General features: G+C 55.7%; 1 protein-coding gene across 1 annotated transcript in view; it reads right to left on the bottom strand.

Moving 5' to 3' along the window:
• Positions 1–1,576: 1,576 nt before the first annotated feature.
• NLRC5 (NLR family CARD domain containing 5) overlaps positions 1,577–18,765 on the bottom strand; it is a 77,141-nt gene continuing 59,952 nt past the window's right edge. The window contains exons 31-49 of the mRNA XM_054570261.1: positions 18,415–18,498; positions 18,237–18,329; positions 15,799–15,885; positions 15,262–15,339; positions 14,479–14,562; positions 14,086–14,166; positions 12,474–12,557; positions 11,776–11,859; positions 8,754–8,837; positions 7,026–7,109; positions 6,552–6,635; positions 6,233–6,316; positions 6,048–6,125; positions 5,215–5,298; positions 5,034–5,105; positions 4,688–4,771; positions 3,453–3,536; positions 3,051–3,134; positions 1,577–2,294 (exon numbers count right to left, since the gene is read on the bottom strand). Coding sequence (XP_054426236.1) covers positions 2,183–2,294; positions 3,051–3,134; positions 3,453–3,536; positions 4,688–4,771; positions 5,034–5,105; positions 5,215–5,298; positions 6,048–6,125; positions 6,233–6,316; positions 6,552–6,635; positions 7,026–7,109; positions 8,754–8,837; positions 11,776–11,859; positions 12,474–12,557; positions 14,086–14,166; positions 14,479–14,562; positions 15,262–15,339; positions 15,799–15,885; positions 18,237–18,329; positions 18,415–18,498 — 1,609 coding nt within the window. The 3' untranslated portion in view covers positions 1,577–2,182. The remainder of the gene's footprint in view (positions 2,295–3,050; positions 3,135–3,452; positions 3,537–4,687; positions 4,772–5,033; positions 5,106–5,214; positions 5,299–6,047; positions 6,126–6,232; positions 6,317–6,551; positions 6,636–7,025; positions 7,110–8,753; positions 8,838–11,775; positions 11,860–12,473; positions 12,558–14,085; positions 14,167–14,478; positions 14,563–15,261; positions 15,340–15,798; positions 15,886–18,236; positions 18,330–18,414; positions 18,499–18,765) is intronic.

The following is an 18,765-nucleotide window of genomic DNA, read 5'->3' as shown; positions in this document are numbered from 1 at the left end:
GGATCTTCCACCTGCCCATCCCCTTTCCCACTGGGTGGGGGGTGTGCCTTGCCCCTGACCCTGGTGGCCTGGCATGGGTGTGGGTGCTTGGCATTTGGCCGGTGGACTTTGTCCTCATGCTTGGCAGGGACTCAGGAACAATGTGGAAGCTGGCAAAGTCCAAGGCTGAGCCTTCCAGATGAGCCACTAGCAGGCTGGGACATTCCGAGATCCTGAACCGGGCAGGAGCAGCCCCTAGCCTCGCCTCCTAACTTCCTGCTGGTTCCAGTGGCAAAAGAAGTTCTCAGGAATTGCCAGTGGGCCAGCCTGCCCTCCAGTGGTGCCCAGTGGTAACTGCACTTCCCTTGCCCACTTTTCTCAACATTCCGCAGCTTTGGAGGAAGGCTCCCTGGAGATCCGCAAGCAAGTGACCAGGAGGGGGTGCTCCTCTCCGGCTATTTCAAGCATCTCTCCATCTCACATTATATACTGACTCTATAGGGGTGGGGGGACTAGCATGTAAACCACCTCTTCATACTAGGGACTTTGCATACCTTGCTTCCCTACCCCTCCAGAAGTTCTGGGAGCTGGGGACTATTACTAACTCGTGCAGAAGTAACTCCTGGCTTCAAAAACAGGCAGCAAGGGGGCACGTCATAGTCCATTCTATGCCCATCCGACTTTTGAAGCTATGTTTCTAATGCCCCACTGGCCCGTGGAAACCCTCTGAGCCAGAAGATTCCAGGCTCTCGCGAGAACCAGGCAAGCAGCGAATCGAGGGGCAGGGGCGCTGGAGAGTAGGGGGACCGGAACACGGAGGGATCTGGGCCACATCTAAGCGCACAGTCGTATTGGCCCAGCAGGTTGCCCCTGAGTGGGTGTGCTGGACTGGCCCCTCAGAGAAGCTGAAAATCTGGGTTTTTATGTACAAGTTCTCAATTATAAATACCATTTAGTAAGAGAGTTTACATATAATGCAAATAAAAAAGGTTTCTAACATGGTGAGCTTCTAGAACATCCTCATAGGGCAGGTGCGGTCCAGAGAGAGGAGGTGACTTGCCCATGGTCCCATGATCACACAGGGACGGAGCACGGCCTGGACCCCCGTCACCCGACCCCTGCCCCCTCCGTGGCCTGCTTGCTCTCCGGACCCCGGGGCAGGGAGCACACCGCTTCTGCCGTCGGTGAGGCGGTGGGACACATCAAACTCAGACCAGAGGCTGGCAAATCATACATTTATTGCTCACACTTGACTTACAGTATATGTATCAGGGACATCCTTGTGCCCCCTTGGGAACATAACAACACAGGGAGCCCCTGGGAGCTCCCCTGGATCCACCAAGGTAGTGGCTGTGCCCCGTGGCCTTGCCTGGCTATCTCGGCAGTGCCCACCCCTTGTACCCTTAGACTGGCTTTGTCCCTTGGACAGGACAGCCTGGGCCCCTGTCCCCCAGGTCAAGCTGGCTCTCCCTAGACCTGGACCCAGACCCACAGTCCTTGGAGGCCAGCACTTAGGAGTCACCAGTTTACAGACAGGTGAGCTGAGGCTTGTGGCAGGAGCGGATTCGCCCGGAAGCCTCCCCGCTGAGTCCCCAGCTTGGCCCGGAGGCCTGGCCGTCGGGCTACTGGGCCAGCCCTTGTTCAGACACTTTCCCCATCCCAGTTCTGGGCGGGAGATACTCTCTGGTTTAGCTGCTCTGGAAATGCAATCTATAAATACATACTTGATTTTAAAAAAATAATAAATTAGATCTTGGGCCAGCCTGAGGGCATCTGGCCGGCCACCTGTGCTGTGACGTGGACATTTGTCAGGTGTCTTACACGGACCACCAGTCACATGTCCTGCCATGTGTGGTGCTAGGATCCATGACACTGACCCACGGGCCACACTGCAAGTCCCATGTAATGTCACATGGAACTGACACATGTGACCTTCTGTGTCATGCACATCATGCACACCCTTGCTGTGCCACATGTCTGTACTGGTCATGCATGTCATGTGCGATGTGGGGTAGCCTGCTAGTCACAGTAGGCTCCTAGTTCCCAAAAAAGTCCTCCCTGAATACTGTGGCAGGACAAACGTGTCCCTCCCTCCAGGGGTCGGGCGCCGGGGCACCCAGCTGAGGCTCCTCCCGAGCCCTCTGTCCCGGCGGGTGGAAGCTGGATCACTTGGCTGGATTCAAAGGATCTTCAGGCGGCCACATCAAGGACCCCGAGGAGCCTGCGGCTTGTTGGGGAAGAAAGCAAAGTCCAGCCTGGGCTCGTGGCTCTGCAGACGCTGGGCCACGTCGGGCGGGATGTGGTTATTCCAGAGGCTGCAGGACAGACACACAGACACTCAGCACTCATCCTCTCGTCTCCGTCCTCGGTCCTGTCTACAGATGGGGACACATCGCCCCAGGGGAAGCGCTGTGCCTAGAGTCACCCGGCAGAAGCAGGTGTTCGGCCAGCAGGACTGCCCTGGGGAGACGCTGGTCCCCACCCCAGCTTCTCCCGCTCTGTCTCCTTCCCTGAGAGCCAGTGACCCCAGCCAGCCCCAGTCACACGACACGCTGCCGAATAAGGAAAAGGCTCCCCTTCTTGAGGACCCTGGACTTCTGTTGTCTGATGTTGGCGCAATATATTGATTTGTATCGAATGAAACACTCCACTGTTATCTACTAGAAACCTAAGACGCCCACCGTGTGAACGTGGGCGGCCCTTAGCTGCACCGCCCTGTGCCGCGTGCGACTGCGCAGGGCGCCTCTGATGGAGGCTGCACCGAAGTGCTCCCCGTGTCCCGGGATGTGCTCACAGCGGTTCTTGGAGGGAAACACTGTCCTTACCCCTGTTTTATAGACCAGGACGCTGAGCTTCGGAGAGGTTGCGTTACTGATGCGCAGCCACACCACTGGCACCGGCAGGGCTGGGCTGCGGTGCAGGCCTGCCTGCTGCCACACTCTCGGTGGAGTCGCCAAGTCTTGTTGACAATCCCCAACCCCAGGCCTGCCTCCGTCTCCAGGGCACCCCCTCACCTTGTAGGGGCCGGTGAGGTCCCCCACCCACCATTCCTGTCCCTGCAAGCCCCTCACCGGATGACTTGGACGCCAGAGCCCTGCGCCAGCCCTTCAGCCAGGAGCCTGACTCCGTATGCTGTGATCTGATTCTTCTCCAGGCTTCGCGGTGCACAGCGGGGGGTGGGGAGGAGAGAGACTGGCATGAGACGGGGGGGCGGAGAGGGTGCTTCTCTGTGTCCCTTCCCCCCCCAAATGTGCAGGGAACCCAACAGACGCCGTGCAGCAGGACAGCTGAGAGCTGGGACCCAGGGAGAGCTAAGGGGGGCAGTGGCTTGGAGAGAACAGCAGCACACAGGCCAAGGAGAGCTCCCTGTGAGGCAGGGGCCTGATCCAGTGGCCTCTTGGCTCCCCCCAGACGTAGGAGCCCCTGTGGCCCTCCCCACCCCGTTCTGGCCTCCCAGGAGGCGCCCCGCATACTCCACGCTCTTCAGCCGGTCCATCCGTGGCAGGACCCGGGCCAGTTCGGCAGCTGCCTCGTCCCCGAGCAGATTCCAGGACAGCCTGTGGGGCAGAGGCCGGAGGCCAATGCCAGGAGAGCAGGGAGGCGGAAGGCTGAAGACAGGGTGGCAGGAGGAGGGGACTGCGGGGTAGGCGGGGCGGGCAGAGGCCAACGAAGGGGTGGTGCTGGCAGGTACAAGAGAGGTGCTCGATGGGGTGCTTGTGTGCCCTGACTTCCCAGGGTGCAGGTGGCTCCCAAGCCTGCTGCCAAGCTGGTCATCCCTGAGGACCCAGGCTGCGTAGGGCCTGGCTGTTCTGAGAGCTCAGAGTGCTTGGTTTGCGGAAACAATACGATCCAAACTTGCACCATGCGTGTGCCTCCATCATGACTTTTGTCACATCTGTCTGCACCTCTTATATTATTTGTTTCATATTCTTCCATACGTAGGTTCCCCCTTCCCTCCTGTTTTTTAGCTTTGAGAAATGCATCTTAGGCAACATTGATCACTACTATCAACAGGAAACCTATGTTGAGGACCTTAAATAGTTACAAGGATAAACACAGGGCGAACTGCATTATTAACTTCTAGCTGGAACCTGTGTCCTCTCTAAGGTGCTGAGCCTGTGGCCTGCCCCCTGCTGGCTAAAAAGGGAGACTCACCCATGTTAGGTGTTACAGAGGAGTTAGCACTGAGGTGAGACTTCCTCTTTGGTGTAAAGTAATGAGAAGCATTGAAATCTTTAGGATGCAAGCCTGAAATTTTATAATCACCATGTCCTGTACTTTAGGAAATAGCGTTTTCCTCCAATACGCGGCCAGGGTCCCAGGCCCGTTTACCCCTGAGGCTGTGTGGCAAGGCCAGAGGTCTGAAGCTCTGACTGCCAAGGGCCCAGGGGCGGGCCCTGCTGGCTTCAGCCACTCTTCCCTACCAGCAGATGCTTTGTAAACCAAAGTTCCATAAACCACCACCTCCCAAAGGGAAGGTCAGGGGCAAGGGCCTTTGGAGGCTGCCGGGTGCACTTCCCTCCCTGCCACGCCACAGGTGGGGACACGGGCAAGAGGCTGGATGACCTGGCTCCAAATCGCTGGCAGCTCAAGTGTTAAAGCTTCCTTGAGAGGAGACTTGAGCAAGAATGACCTTCCCCGCCCGGAGACGGGAAGACCCCTGGGAGCAAGGGTCCAGGCCACCAGGAGGCGGGCGCTAGGTACTCACAAGATCTCCTCCAGCGCCGGGCAGAGCACGAAGCTGGCGATGAGGGGCTTGGCAGCCTGGTTGTCAATCTCACAGGAAACCAGGCTGGGGAAGGAGAAAGGGGCCGACAGAGGTGTGTGAGCCCAGGGGACCTCCCCCGTCCCGCCATGCCCCTGCTGTGATCTGAGCAGGAGGGAACAGAGTGACCAGGGTCCAGCACACGTGGGAGTCTTACAAAAGTGCCCCTTTTAGCCCCAGCACCCTCACCCCCTGCCCTGAGGCCTCTGTCACTTTGAAGGCTCTCCCGGGGGTCAAAGCCGGCCGCGCCCCTGACCCCCGCGCCCCAGGTCGTCGGGAGGCTACTTACTCTATCTGCCTAAGTAGTGGGAGCCCCCGCCTGAGATGCGGGACCTGTCCGGCCAGGTTGTTCTCCGCCAGGCTGTAGGGCAGAGAGATACCTGTGAGTGGGACACCGCCCTACCCACCGCCACGCTCCCCTCCCCCCCATCCCCTCCCTGCCCGGCCCAGGCTCCACTGCCCCTACTCACCTGATCTCTTCCAAGTGTGGGCATCTATCCAGGGCCTGGCCCAGGCTCAGCACCCCCGCGGGGCCCAGACGGCTGGACCGCAGGCTGGGGAAAGCGGAGAGGGTGAGCGGAGCCCGGGGAACCAGATGTGGGGGCCAGGGTGCTGGATACCCCCGCTCACAGCCTTGTCTTGGGCTCTACTGCCAGACCTTCAGGGGTCTCTGGGCAATGGCCAGCCTGAGCCTCCTCCCCACCCACCCAGGACCTGGGTGGGCATCAAGGGCCCTAGCTCTGGAGTCTGAGATGCCAAGTTCAAGGCCTGGCTCCTTCATGTATTAGTAAGGTAAGCCCTTGACGCCTCTCCGGCCCTCAGTTCTGTGGCCTGGGAATGCAGTGGGTAGAAGTCCCGGCCCCGCAGGTCTGCTATGAGGCTCCAATGAGACCAGGGACATAACTAAAGGGCTGGGGCCATGCTGCTTGGGGCTCTTCTCCTGCATCGCCCTCTGCTGACACTCCCTCGCTCAGGCCGGGCTCAGGGGGCACTGAGCTGGGGTCACTGTAATTCTTTTGCAGATGAGGAGACTGCCACGCAGAGGGCAGGGCCTTGGCCACCAGGACTCGGGAGCTGGTGAGGGGCTGGTGGCCAAGCCGGGAGCAGGCTGTGGCTCCTTATCTCCCTGCCCCAGGCTCCAGAGGCAGGGGCAGGGCGGGCGGGGGAGGGAGCAGCCTAGTTCCAGAACACGCTAGTCTGCCCCAAGCCTGGGCAGCTCAGCCGAGGGGGCCCTGGACCCCCGAGCGCTCCTGGAAGAGCCCTGCCCAGCTAGTCCTACGTGCCACAGGCAGGGGGCACTCACTGTAGGATCCTCAGTTGTGGGGGCAGCCCCCGGGCCAGCCCCACGGCCGTGGAGTCCCCCAGAGGGTTGCAGCCAAGCCTGGAGGAAGACAAGGGACGAGGCTGAGCACCGGGCTGGCGGCTCCGGACCGCTGTCCTGTGCCAGCTTGGGGAAGGGAGGGCCAGGCGGGCTGCAGGGACACTCACATCAGCTCCTCCAGGCGCTTGCAAAGAGCGAGGGACTCTGCCAGCTGCACTCCTCCAGCCGGGCCGATGCCATTCGCTGAGAGGCTGGGGGAGGGGCAGACATCAGACCCCAGGACCTCCCCCCTATCTTCCCACCCCCCACCACTGCTGGGACCCCAGGAGATAGCCCCCTCCCAGCCTGATGGGGCAGAAAAGCCCAGAGAGGGTCCGGGACCGGGTGCTGAAGTTAAGGGAGGAATGTCAGCCTGAGGCAGAAGCCAGTGTCCCCCAGGCTGTGGGGTGGCCACAGAGGGCCCTGGAGGTTGGACTGGCCACTCACTCTATCTTCCGGAGCCTAGGCAGCGTGGGCAGGATGGCGGCTAAGTGCTGGGCACCTGTGTCTCCGATCTGGTTGTGGCTTAGTCTTGGAGAAAGGACAGCAGATCTGGAACCATCATCCTGCCACCCGTCTCACCTGGGCCACATCCCCTCCCCAGACCAGGGAGGGGCTAAAGTCTGGAGAAAAGCCTCGGCGCACACTGGTAACGTCCCCTCACACTCTGCTGGGTGACGGCTCCCAACTCTCAAGACATTCTGCCTGATGTCTGCCCTGAGTCCCTCTTGCTGCAACCAACACTTGCACATTCTATCTTTGGGTCTCCCAAGGTTCTATGTCTGGGGTTACGCTAAGCAGGAGTGTGGGAAGGGGACAGGTGTCGCTAATAACTAAAGGGTGTCTCCAAGAAGCCCCTTGCTTTTGTCATCTTCCCCTGCCAAAGTTGTCCTGGGTCTGGGGGAGGGACAGACAACTCACCCCAGCTCCGCCAAGCTGGTGGCAGCCCTGAGAGCCTTGGAAAGGTGGTAGCAGCCGGTGTCACCAATGTCGTTCCTACTCAGGCTGGAGAGGCAGAGGAGAGGCCGAGGGGCCTTCGTCAGGGGTAAAGGCCTTTGCGGGGCTGCACTAGGAACTCTGCAGCTTGCAAAGCCTTTACATCTGCCTGTCACAAAAATTCAGGGGGAAGGATGACGGGCAAGGTGCACATGGCTGTACCCAATGTCCAGGTGAGAAAACAGAGGCCTGGGAGGAGCCGTGACTGGTTTCAAGACTCCCAGTGACCCCCAGGCCAGGTGGAAACGCAAGCCCGGGGCGCTTGCGTTTTGGTCACGTGTTTTGGTCAGGGGTCGCCAGGCCAGCCCGGCTCAGTGCCAGTTTCACGTGGGTTCCGCGGTTCAGGTAATTGGTGCCTCCAGGCATCTTTTTCTACTCTGTGCAAATGCTGGGCTTTTCCTTAAATCCAGTTACTGTGTTTTCTGCACCCCAACTGAGTCTACCTCTGTGAGTGGGGAAAAATAAAGCAGCTGATGCAAACTTAGCCCACGTTAACTATTTGTCTGAGGGTTGTTTTCTTTTGCAAATTAAACGTTAGCCAACTGCCTTCTGTCCTGTTCAGTTATGGGTGGAATGACCTGCTCCCACATTATATGCTCCCCCAACCACTGACCTCACTTCCTAAGCACATTACCCTGCTGCGGGGGAGGGGCAGGGCTTGGATAAAAACAAAGCAACGCTTTGTGTCCGGCTTGGGTTTGTTTCTAGTTATTATATTTTATATTTTGAAATATCACATGGAAAGGGCGTGTGATATTTGTTTATCAAAGTGGCCAGGGGCACAGGGGAAGCTATGAAGGTCACCAGATCTGGGTCTGGACCAGCGATTTTCAGCTAATGTGCTGCAAAATTTTTTTTTTACTATTTTATTTATTTATTTTTGAGAGAGGGGAGGGAGGGAGGAAGGGAGAGAGAGAGAAATCAACTGGCTGCCTCTTGCACACCCCCCACTGGGGACCTGGCCCATGACCCAGCTCTGTGCCCTGACCAGGAATTGAACCAGTGACCTTTCATTTCACAGGCTGATGCCCAATCCACTGAGCCACACCAGCCAAGGCTGCAAGAGTTTTTAAGAGATGCACTACCTGATTAGGCAGAGGCACCGACCTTTTTTCTCTTAGATTGTCAAATTAAAAAATGGCAACAGCTAACACAATAGCCATTTGGTGTAACTGAATCAAAATTATACTTATTTTTTTGGCCAGGTTGGCAAAAAAAAAATTTGGGGGGGGTGGTTTAAAATTCTATGGCTTGGAATGTTCGTAATTTGTGGATGTGTTCCATGAGACGGAAAAGGCTGGCCGTCGCTGGTCAAAGTGTGGTCTGTGGCCCCAGACCAGGTATCGTGTGGGAACACGATAGAAACGCAGAATCCAGGCAGCCCAGGCCCACGGAAACAGAAATGTGAACCAGCCCATGGTGAATTTTGCACGTGAAGGGTTGCTCTAGGCCTTGGCCCCAGCCCCGCAGGCGACTTTTGTAGCCGGGAGGAAGCTGGTGACATTAAGGGACAAGAGCTGTGACACCCACCTGGCAGAACACAGGGATGCCCCAAGGACAGGAGCCCAGGGGGTCCCAGTGCTCCCTTGGGCGGGCGGCCCCAAGAGAGCTGAGTTGTCCGGCTCATTCCCACGGGGTCACTCGGTCACTCACCAGAGGCTCTGCAGGAGGGTCATGCGGCTCAGTGCTTGAGTGAGCGCAGCCAGGGTGGAGTCGCCCAGCGGGAAGTGGCTGAGGCTGCAGGGGGAGAGACCGGAGGGGGCCTTGGCATTGCTGGGGTCGGACCCAGCTGCAGGCCGAGGCCCGCCCGGGACTGCCAGGACAGCCACTTATAGCAACCCAGTGGGAAAAAAGCACACACAGCGCAACTGCCCTGGGAAATGTGAACGCTGTTCCTTGGCAGGGGTTGTTAGGAAGGCCGTCCGGGCAGCAGTCCTGTTTCTGAATCACACAGCGCCCAGACGACTGCTCAGTAGTCAGAGCGACCACATAGGTCGCGTATCCCAGGGGCCAAGCCCTGGGCTCAGGGCCACCTTGAGAGATGGGTCTGTTAGCATCCCCTCCTCTGCAGCGAGGAACGCTGAGGCTCAGAGAGTTACAAAGCTCGTTCAAAGTCACATCCTAAAAGGATCCGCATCGGGGATGGAACCCAAGGTTGTAGGACTCCCATTCCTGGGCCCAACCCTGTGTTTCTCATGGGAGCCCCTCCTCCCAGCCCCCGGCCTGGGCAGAAGAGAGGGGACACAATACTAGCTGATGCTTGTCTGGGGTGAGCTCTGTGCCGGGCTCTGTTTTAGAACATGTGTTTATCTCAGTTCGTCCTCATGACCGGCCCAGGAGACAGGTGCAGCCATTATCCTCAAAGCCAAAATACGGGAGACGCAGGGAGAGGTTAAATACCTTACCTAAGCTCACAACATTAAGAGGTAGGACTGAAAGGGACAACTGTTCTGGTTCGCCTACAATCAAAGGGTTTTCTAGAATGGGGGACAGTCAGCCCTCCCATGTACTGAACCTGAAAGGGTCAGGTCAGTTTTCCGACCCACCAGACTGCTCGCGGTTCAGTTACCCCAACTCGCTTGATAGCTCACGGCTTAATCAAAATTCTCTCCCATCTTGCACATAGACACCGGGCACCAGCCACAATGGCCAGTGGTCAGCAGACCTTCATGCACCTGGGTGCCTGCGAACAGTCAGCCCTTTACCTGACTCACTGCCCTGACTCACATCCTGAAACCCTGAGGCAACAGTCTAGAAGAACAAAAGACTAACCCCTCCCTTATTCCCCTACGACCCCACGCTTCTTCTTTAAAAACCCCACCCTCGCCCCCTCTGCAGCGGCCTTCTGCCCAGACTCAGCCTGCCTGCAGTGCCGCTTCCAATAAAGGAGCTTGGACTCGATCATCAGGAGCCGCCCATCTCTCTAGCGCATGTGCACTTCTAACAGAAACCCGGCGGTGTGGCCCCTAACCAGGGTCCAAGGCCCTAACTGCTTTGCTACGGAGAGACAGGCAGAAGATGTTGGCTGGATTTGAGGGAAGCTGCTTGTCAGGGAGGAGACACTCAGAAATGGCAGATCGGAAGCTGGAAGAGGCCTCTGCGCGGGTCTGTCCTGTTCTCCGTAACTCCTCTAGCTCTAGGCCCTGGCCCAGGCGCCCAGGTGAGCACGTGTTTGTCACACACATGAACGAGACGATGAGTGACCTCATGGGGCCTCCAACCCTCCAAATAAAAGCAGAGGGGCAGGCACATAGTGAGGAAGCCAAAGGAAGAGTAAAGTGGGAAGGCAGGTGGGCCTTCTGGTCAAAGGGCTCCCTGATGCCACCCCCTATGCCTGGGACAAAGAGGGCCCAAGGGGCAGAGTTCCCCTGTTCATCAGCAAAAAGTCAGAAGGCTACTTTTAAACTGCATTCCAACCCAATGTGGAAGAAAATTCTGGAGAAAAGTTCACCAACTGCTCTTTCACAGTTTCCCAGGGGCGTCATTCTCAGGGGATTTCATGTCCTTTGTTACATATTTCTGTCATGACAGAACGTTTTATAACTAGCACGCATTTTTGGTCATCGGAAGAACTTAGAGATTAAAAGTGGAAGATGCCGCATTAAATGTTCCATCTAGATGCTGTGACATCTGTGCAAGATGGGGACCTGTCCTTCAGGCCAAGGCTGTTTCTGGTGTTTCTAAGAATTTGGGGGCTCCAAATTATAGAGCAGAATTCAAGTTGCCAGTACCTAAAAAATGATGGTGGGCAAATGGCAGCAGACATCTGTGGATTGTTTTTCTGCCCAGATTTTGTTTCCTTGGGGTATTAATAGGGCCCTGAAATACCACTCCCTACTAAACCCAGCGATTGAGTGGGCACGTGACCCAGATCTGGCCAATCAGAATACAGTGTGCTCAGAGCCACAGTGATTGATTTGGAAATGGGCATATGACCCAAGCTTGTACATTGAGACTCAACCTAGGGCCTTTGTTGCAGGTTCTGGGAGAAAGGTGCTCCCTCTCCTCTCCACTGAGCTGGAAGAAAGTTGGCCTGTAGCCACAGAACAGCTGCCTGAGAATGAAGTCAAGATGGAGAGCCGGAGACAAGTGGGGGTGGGGAGAACAAATATAGAAGCTGGATCCAGCCAAGCCTGAAGTCCGTTGCCTTGTAATTTTCTGTGATGTGAGCCACTACATTTCTGGCTTGGCTGGGTCAGCATGAGTATTCTGTTTGCTGTGACCAAGCATTTTGATAGCAATCAGAGCCAGGTTAGCAGGTAAAAAGGAGGGCATTTAGCTCACCGGGGACCATTCAGAGATTGGACAGTTGTTGTTTTTTTTTACCCAAGGATTTTTTTTCATTGCTTTTAGAGAGAAAGGGAGAGAGGAAGGGAGAGAAACAGCTATGCAAGAGAGAAGCATCGATTGGTTGCCCCCTGAAAGCACCTGGACCAGGGATTGCATGTGCCCATAACAGGGATTGTACATGATCCCAGGACCCAGGACTGGGCCCACAACCCACACATGTGCCCTGACTGGGAATCGAACCCACAACAGTTCGATTATGGGATGACACTCCAACCAACCGAGCCACACTGGCCAGGGCAGGGATTGGACAGTTTGAGCTCAGAGAAGATGCAAAGGTCCCTGGGCACGCTCCCCATAGCCCCTCCCCGTTAGCCACGCCACTTACTCAAGCCTCTTCAGCCGGCGCTTGTCTTCAAGCGCCCCCTGCAGCACCGAGGGGCCCTCCTCGCCCAGCTGGTTGTTAGACAAGCTGTTGGGGACCGAACGTGAGGTGAGGGTTAGACAAGCCTGCTCGGCCCCTGGAGCTGAGCGGTCTCGTCAGCCCCCGACCCCCTCAGCCCCGCCAGGAGCTGATCCTAGACCACCCCTCCTGTCCAGGCTCCACGGGGGCTTTCCTGGCTCCAGCAGTGGGGCTCTGGGGTCCTTGAGGAGGGGGCATGGTAGTCACAATGGATCCAGCTAAGAAAGATGCTTTGGAAGAGGAAGGCGGGGATGAGGGACAGAGACGAGGGGCGCGCGCGTGCACACACACACGGTGATCCTTTGTGTCCTGAGCTCTCCCTGCACCCCGACACCCTTAGCCGTCCTGGGCAGAGAAGGGTAAGGAATCATTTGACAACTGAGGCAATCTCAGCACAGAGAGGCACAGCTGGTTGCCCAGGGTCATCCTGAGTGACTGGTAAAGTGGGACCAAGCACATAGTATTCAACGTTCCTCAGGCCATACCGAGAGTTGCTGGGCTCCATCAGGGAGAAAAGTGACCTGGTGAAGTCTACTCCCCACCCCCCCAAGCCACCCCCGTCCTCTCCACCCCCAGCCCGCAGATGAGCTGGCCCTCCCCAGCCCCTCCACCCCGAGGCTCACTCTAGCTCTTCCAGGAGATGACAGTGGCTCAGACAAGATGCCAGGTAGGCCTGGCCCTCAGGGCTCACACAGCTGGAGGTCAGCCTGGTAGGGGTTAAAGGGCAGCAGGTCAGGCAGGAGCTCTGGGCTTTGGGAGCTCTGAGTGCTGAGGCAGAGGGTAGGGAAGTGGGTGGGGAGTAGTTCTTGGGGGGCAGTGGGAGGGGGCCTTCCTTTCCTTCATAAATCTCCCACAATGGGCTCATCAAGTCAAGACAGAGCTTGGAGACAGGAGTGCAGACCAGCTGAGCATTTTCCTGCACCTCTGGTCGTTCAGATGGAAACGTCACAATTGATGCCAAAATTGGGCATCACTGTAAAGTCTAGCTAGTTACTGTCATGAGCTCTGCACCTTTATTTAAACAACGACAAAAAAAGTAGCAAGTGCTGGAGAGCTGGTAGAGATATGCTGGCAGTCAGTTGGATTAACACATAACTGAAAGTTAGAAAAGCTCTGTTTTGCAACCATCTCATTGTATTTCATCCAGGCAAGAGTTACCAACAAATGCCAACATGCCAACATTCCGTGGGTGAAAGTTTGAGGGCGAACAGGATGTTTACACAGCTTTAAACTTCTCCATAAAAGAGGCGTGCTAATTAGAAAGGGAAAGGAAAGCAAGTGAAGAAACCTGGCAGATGCCACCTTAACCAGGCGATCACAGTTAACGTCACCAGGAAGAGGACACACAGACATCGTGTACCTCCAGATGTGATGCACTAAGGTCACAACAGTATATCTGTGATATTCCTGCCCAAAATGCAGCCCCTAAATCTAAGTGTGAGGAAACCATCAGGCAAACCGGAGCTGAAGGACAGTCCACAAAATCACTGCCATGTAAATGTCATGACAATATCATGAGAGGCAAAGAAGGACAGAGTACCTGTCCCAAAGTGAAGGAGGCTAAAGAGAGATGACAGCTAAATGCTGTGTGTGATCCTGGATGGAATCCAGGACTGGGGAGAAAATGCAATCAGCCACGCTATTGCGACAACTGGCAACACTGGAATATAAACTGTAGTTTAGATCATAGAAGTGTAACAGTGTTAAATTTTCTCAATGGTATGTTTTTACTGGATTATGGGAGGGAATGGCCTTGCTCTTGGGAAATTCACTGCAATATTAAGGGATAAAGGGGCATGATTATGCAACTTACTTTCAAATGGCTGAAAGGAAGAGAGAAAGAGGGAGGAGGGAAAGAGACAAGGGGAGGCTGAGGAAGGAGGGAGGGGAGAGAGGGAAGAAAAGAGCAAACGTGGAAAAAAAGTTGACAAAGGGTGAATTTGGGGAAATGGCATATGGAAGTTCTCGGTAGCCTTGCAACTTTCCTATTAGGTTGCAACTGTTTCCAAATAATAAAGAAAAAGAAAAAAAGCAAAGGGCATGGAAAGGGGCCTCACTGTTCTTGCCCCATCACCATGTCTATGACCGCACACCCTGCCGGCTTCTCTGCGGCTGAGTTGTAGCCCCAGCCCACAGCATTTAGGCACAGAGTCCCTGAGCTCAGGTGGGGAGGGCAGGTTTGAGGGGGCGTGCCAGGGCAGAGCAGAGGGGCAGGGGTCTCCGCTGTCTGCATACCGGAATTTCTTCAGCTCTGAGAGGGACAGGAAGCTTCGCAGCAGCTGGGAGCTGGCCTTGCAGAGGTTCACCTGGGACAGGCTGGAAAGGGCCAAGTATATTGTGGAGAATCAGGATGGATCATCAATCACATGGAGATGGGGAGGCCAGGCGAGGGGAAAGGACCACCTGGAAGGACCACGGAGGGGCAGGGCTCCCCCGTGCCACCCGGAGCTGTCCCCCACTGGCCGAGCGGGGTTCCCTCCTGCAGAGGGAAGCAAGACTGCCAGGGTCTGGCACTGCCCCAGGCTCCGCTGATCCCCGTCCAGGCCTGGCCAGCCTCTCATGGGGCCCGGAGTGGGCACCGGGGTGGACGGGGGAGCACAGGGCCCACGACGGTCTCGGGGAGCTGACCTGAGCTGCTGCAGCCACGTGCACATTCCCATCAGCTGCCGGGTGAGGAGGCTGTGGTGGGTCTCAAGGTCACAGTGCGCCAACCTGGAGGGACACAGGGAGGCAGCAGTTTCTGCACACCTGGATCAGTATCAGGGACTCAGTCCTTGCCTGCGAGGACCTCCCCTTGAGGGGGTATATGACTGCTAATCGAATACAGCTTCCCAATTTACTATTCAATTACAGGAAGTGCTGTGAAGGAGGGGTCCAGACGGGGAGCGGCATGGCTGCGCAGGTTGCTCCCTGCACAAGGAGACCTGGCCAAGGAGGTGAGTTGGGGCTGGATCCAGCTGTGGTCTGTTCCCCAGAATGTATACTGCAGGGCTGCGTTCATTCCTAAGGGAGGACTTGATTAAATCTTGGGGTTCAGAGGGGCCTTGCTAAGGTGGTGGTATTTAACCTGAGGCCTGAAGGATGAGGGGGAGTTAGCCAAATGAAGAAGAAAGAGGGGAAGAGAGGAGAGAACATTCTAGGCAGGGAACAGCCTGTGCAAAAGCCCTGAGGTCCACAGGAGCAAGGCGGCTTTGGAGGAGCCGCACGCTGGTAGGGAGGACTGAAGCTAAGTCTGGGGTTCAGGGAGGGGATGGACTGCGTGGAGAGGCAGCTCAAACCAGGCCTCGTGGGCCACGTGAAGGCTTTGGCCATGAAAGGACTCTGAGCAGGGGCATGAGAAATGCTGGTCAGAAGCAGCAGGCGCTACCCCATCACTAGCCCCCTCCTTGGACCCCAGGTACTGGGTCTCACCTGAGGGCCACGGCCTCCGGGTTCTCCTGCCGAGGAAATCTCAGCTGGACGCAGAGCTGCTGCTGGGTCTCGGAGACACTGCGGAGGGAAGGGGTGGCCTGCGTGAGGCCCGCGGCGCCGGCCGGCCCTGAGCTCCCAGAGCCAGCGGGGATCTGGGCGTAAGTCGGGGGGACGCCAAAGCCCTTGCTCTTAGGCGCTCCGCATCATTCCGTTGCCCCGCCGTCACAGAGCCTCGAGGTGTGTTACTGTAATCCAGGGGCCGCTTCTAGGCAACCAGTGTGGACTCCCAGCTGTGTCCCCAGGGACCCAGCAGCCCTTTGTCTTGACCTGAGGCTGCCTTCCTCTTTCTGGCCCCGCGGCCTGGCTACTGCGCCAGTCGCAATGAGCACAGGCAGCCCCTCACATGTGCCTTAGGGGCGCCTGCCATCTTGGGGACCCAGAGAACTCACAGGACAAGAGACTGATGTGGAGACGAGGGTAGGCCCCAAGGGTCAGGAGGCGAGGAAGGATTCAGAGGGGGCCCCTCCCTGGACTCACCTGATCTCGGTGATGCTGCCCGAGACCTGGGTGCAGACGCGGAGCAGGGCGCGCAACCCTACTCTGCCTATCCACGGCTCCTCCACCCTGTCACAGAGCAGCCACAGGTCAATGTCCCCGCGGGGGCATGGGAAAGGGGGAGGGTCCCAAGGGAGCCCTAGAGACTTCGGGGGGTTTTGCTTATTTTAAAACCATAAAATTATACTACTGGTCGTAAACATAACATGGAATTAACATTCTCATTCCAACCATTATTGCAACAATCCAAGCAGAACACATTCTTTTTAAAATAATATTTCTAGGTTAAATAAAATGTCTACACAATGTTACATTGCAAAGAGAAGGAAATAAAACTGTGTATAAAACATGATTCCAATCTTCTATTTGAAAAAAGGTAAAATATATACGGAAAGAAAAAGAGAGAGAGATGAGGAAAATATATTAAGTGTTAATGGTAGTTGTTTAGATGGTGGCATTTTCACGATGGTTTTTATTTTATTTCTTTAGTTTTCAATGTTTTCTGGACTTTCTAAATGTGCATACATTAACTTAGACGCAGGAAAAAGAGTTGTTTAAAATTCCTACTTCTAAAGTTACACTGTATTTTTTTAAGTACTATTTTCTTCTTATGCTTTTATAGACTTTTCCACAAATTTCTACAATTAATATACATTATTTTTAGAGTAAGAAATGTTTTATTTTAAACTGTCATTTTGGACGATCCAGTAATGCTGGGTACATACCCAAAAGAATTGAAAGCAGAGATACAAGAGATTACTTGCACATTTATGTTCATAGACACATTATTCAGAAAAGCCAAAAAGTGGAAGCAACACAAGTGTCCATCAGTGGCTGAGTGGCTAAACAAACTGTGGTCTGCCCATACGTGGACTATCATTCAGCCTTAGACAGAAAGGAAATGCCGCCCTGGCTGGCGTGGCTCAGTGGATTGAGCACCGGCCTGCCGACGAAGGAGTCCCTGGTTCCCCAGCCAGGCCCGTGCCTGGGTCGCAGGTTAGGTCCCCAGCAGGGGGTGTGTGAAATGCAACCCCGCAGGGATGTTTCTCTCCCTCTCTTCCCCTCTCTAAAAATAAATAGATATAATCTTTAAAAAAAAAAAAAAGGAACTCTGAAACAGGCTACAACATGGACGAACCCTAAGGACATCATGCTGAGTGAAAAAAGCTGGTCACAAAGAGACAAACGCTGTACAATTGCACTTTTGTGAGGTTCCTAGAGTCCTTGAGGCCACAGGAACAGAAAGTAGACTGGCGGTGGCCGCGGGCTGGGAGAGGGGAACTGGGAGTGGGGAACTGGGAGTTGTTCAATGGGGACAGAGTTGCAGTTTTGCAAGAAGCTTCAGTTGTGGAGATTAGTTTGCACAACAATCTGAATGCACTTAACGCCACTGAACTGTACTCTTAAAAATGGTTAAGATGGCCAATTTTATGTTATTGTATTAGACCACGGTTTTTAAAACAATGTTATTTTGGGGAACAAACAGGCTTTGAGTGTCTCGTCATAGTTGGCACTGAGAAGTGACCAGTACTGGACACGAAGTTTCTGGTTTTGACCCAAATCTGTAACTGAAGCACCGCCAACCTTTCCATCTAACTCCCAGCTCCCGGAAGGCCAGGGCCGAGGGGAACAAACTCAGTGACATCACAAGGCCGCGACCAGACAGGGCCGGAAAGTGGGTCAGCCTGCAGCACAGCGGGCCGGTTTTCTCAACAGGTCGCTGACGTGAAAGTGGGGAGGGTGACACAGATTCAGAGCCCTATGAGTCAGCCCCTGTCCCCAGCCCATGCAAAGGGGACCTTGACTGCCTCCTGGACCCAGCAGGCCAGCTGCCCCCTGTGGGGACAATGGGGCGTTTTCGATTGGACAGGGGAACACTGGGCAGTGAGGAGTTGCTACCGAGTTTTGTAGGTGTCCTAGTTCAACTGTGATTATGTAGAAAATGTCCTTATTTTTTAAAGATTCATGGTGAAATATTTGAGTGATATTTTATGCGCTCTTCAGTTAAAATGAAAAAGTGAAGCCGATTTGGAAGAATAGGGACCATCGTCACACCTAGGCGATGGGAATAGGAATTTTGAAAGCGATCGTCCTTTTCGGCTATCTTCTCTCTTTTCCTGGAAGTTTTATCTAAAATGACCACAGTGAGCACACGAACATGGTGTTTGCTGTATGCTCTTTTGGACCTCAGCTCGGAGTCCTTTGTCCCTTAGTCCCCAAGCTGAGGCCCCACCAGGAAGAGGGCGGCTTCTCTGTGTGCCTCAGGGGGTCTCTGGGACATCAGGCAGGGACAGCTCTGTGCGCCTGGGGGCAGGGCTCTGGGTGCAGGAAATGGCCAGGGGGGACCCACACTCCAGTGCCCACCCCTGCCCCTCGTTCACGCCAAGGCCCCCGCCCAGGGGCCCAGAGGGAGACGCTACCTGAGACTGAGCAGACTGAGCACTCCCGCTGGCCTCCTCACCAGACTCAGGAGGATGGCCAGGTCGTCCAGGCTTAGGCAGCACCGGATCAGCCTGGGGACAGAGGCAGGTTACAGCAGCGGCTCCGGAGGGAGCTCCCAGCCCTCAGCTGCCCCATGGGCTGGGCCCGGTAACTCACGCGAGCTCCGTCAGCTGACGGGCCTGGCTCAGGCCAGTGGCCAGCCTGGCCATGTGCTCTGGTCTGAAGATGCATTCTCTCAGCCTGAGGGCAGAGGGCAGAGTCTGGGTGAGGCCTGTGAAGACTGCTGTCCTCCTTCCTCCCAGTCCCCACCCTAGGACCCAGAGGGAAGCCCCAACTGAGCGCCAGCGCCTGCACCGGGACCTGAGAAAAGGCCAAAGGGGCAGCTCCTGCCCTGGGAGCTTCCTGTCTTTTTGGAGAGACTCACCCCCAAGAAAGTGCTAGAAGTGAGACACTTATTGAGCCCTGACTGCAGGCCAGGCCCTGTGCCAGCCTCGGGGTGAGCTAGGC

The sequence above is a fragment of the Pteronotus mesoamericanus genome, unplaced genomic scaffold, assembly GCF_021234165.1.
Source record: "Pteronotus mesoamericanus isolate MK-2021 breed Mesoamerican mustached bat unplaced genomic scaffold, CSHL_Meso_final contig_202, whole genome shotgun sequence".
NCBI classification, from domain to species: domain Eukaryota; kingdom Metazoa; phylum Chordata; class Mammalia; order Chiroptera; family Mormoopidae; genus Pteronotus; species Pteronotus mesoamericanus.
The sequence above is the reverse complement of the archived record's forward strand: the minus strand, read 5'-3'. Positions and strand labels throughout refer to the sequence as shown.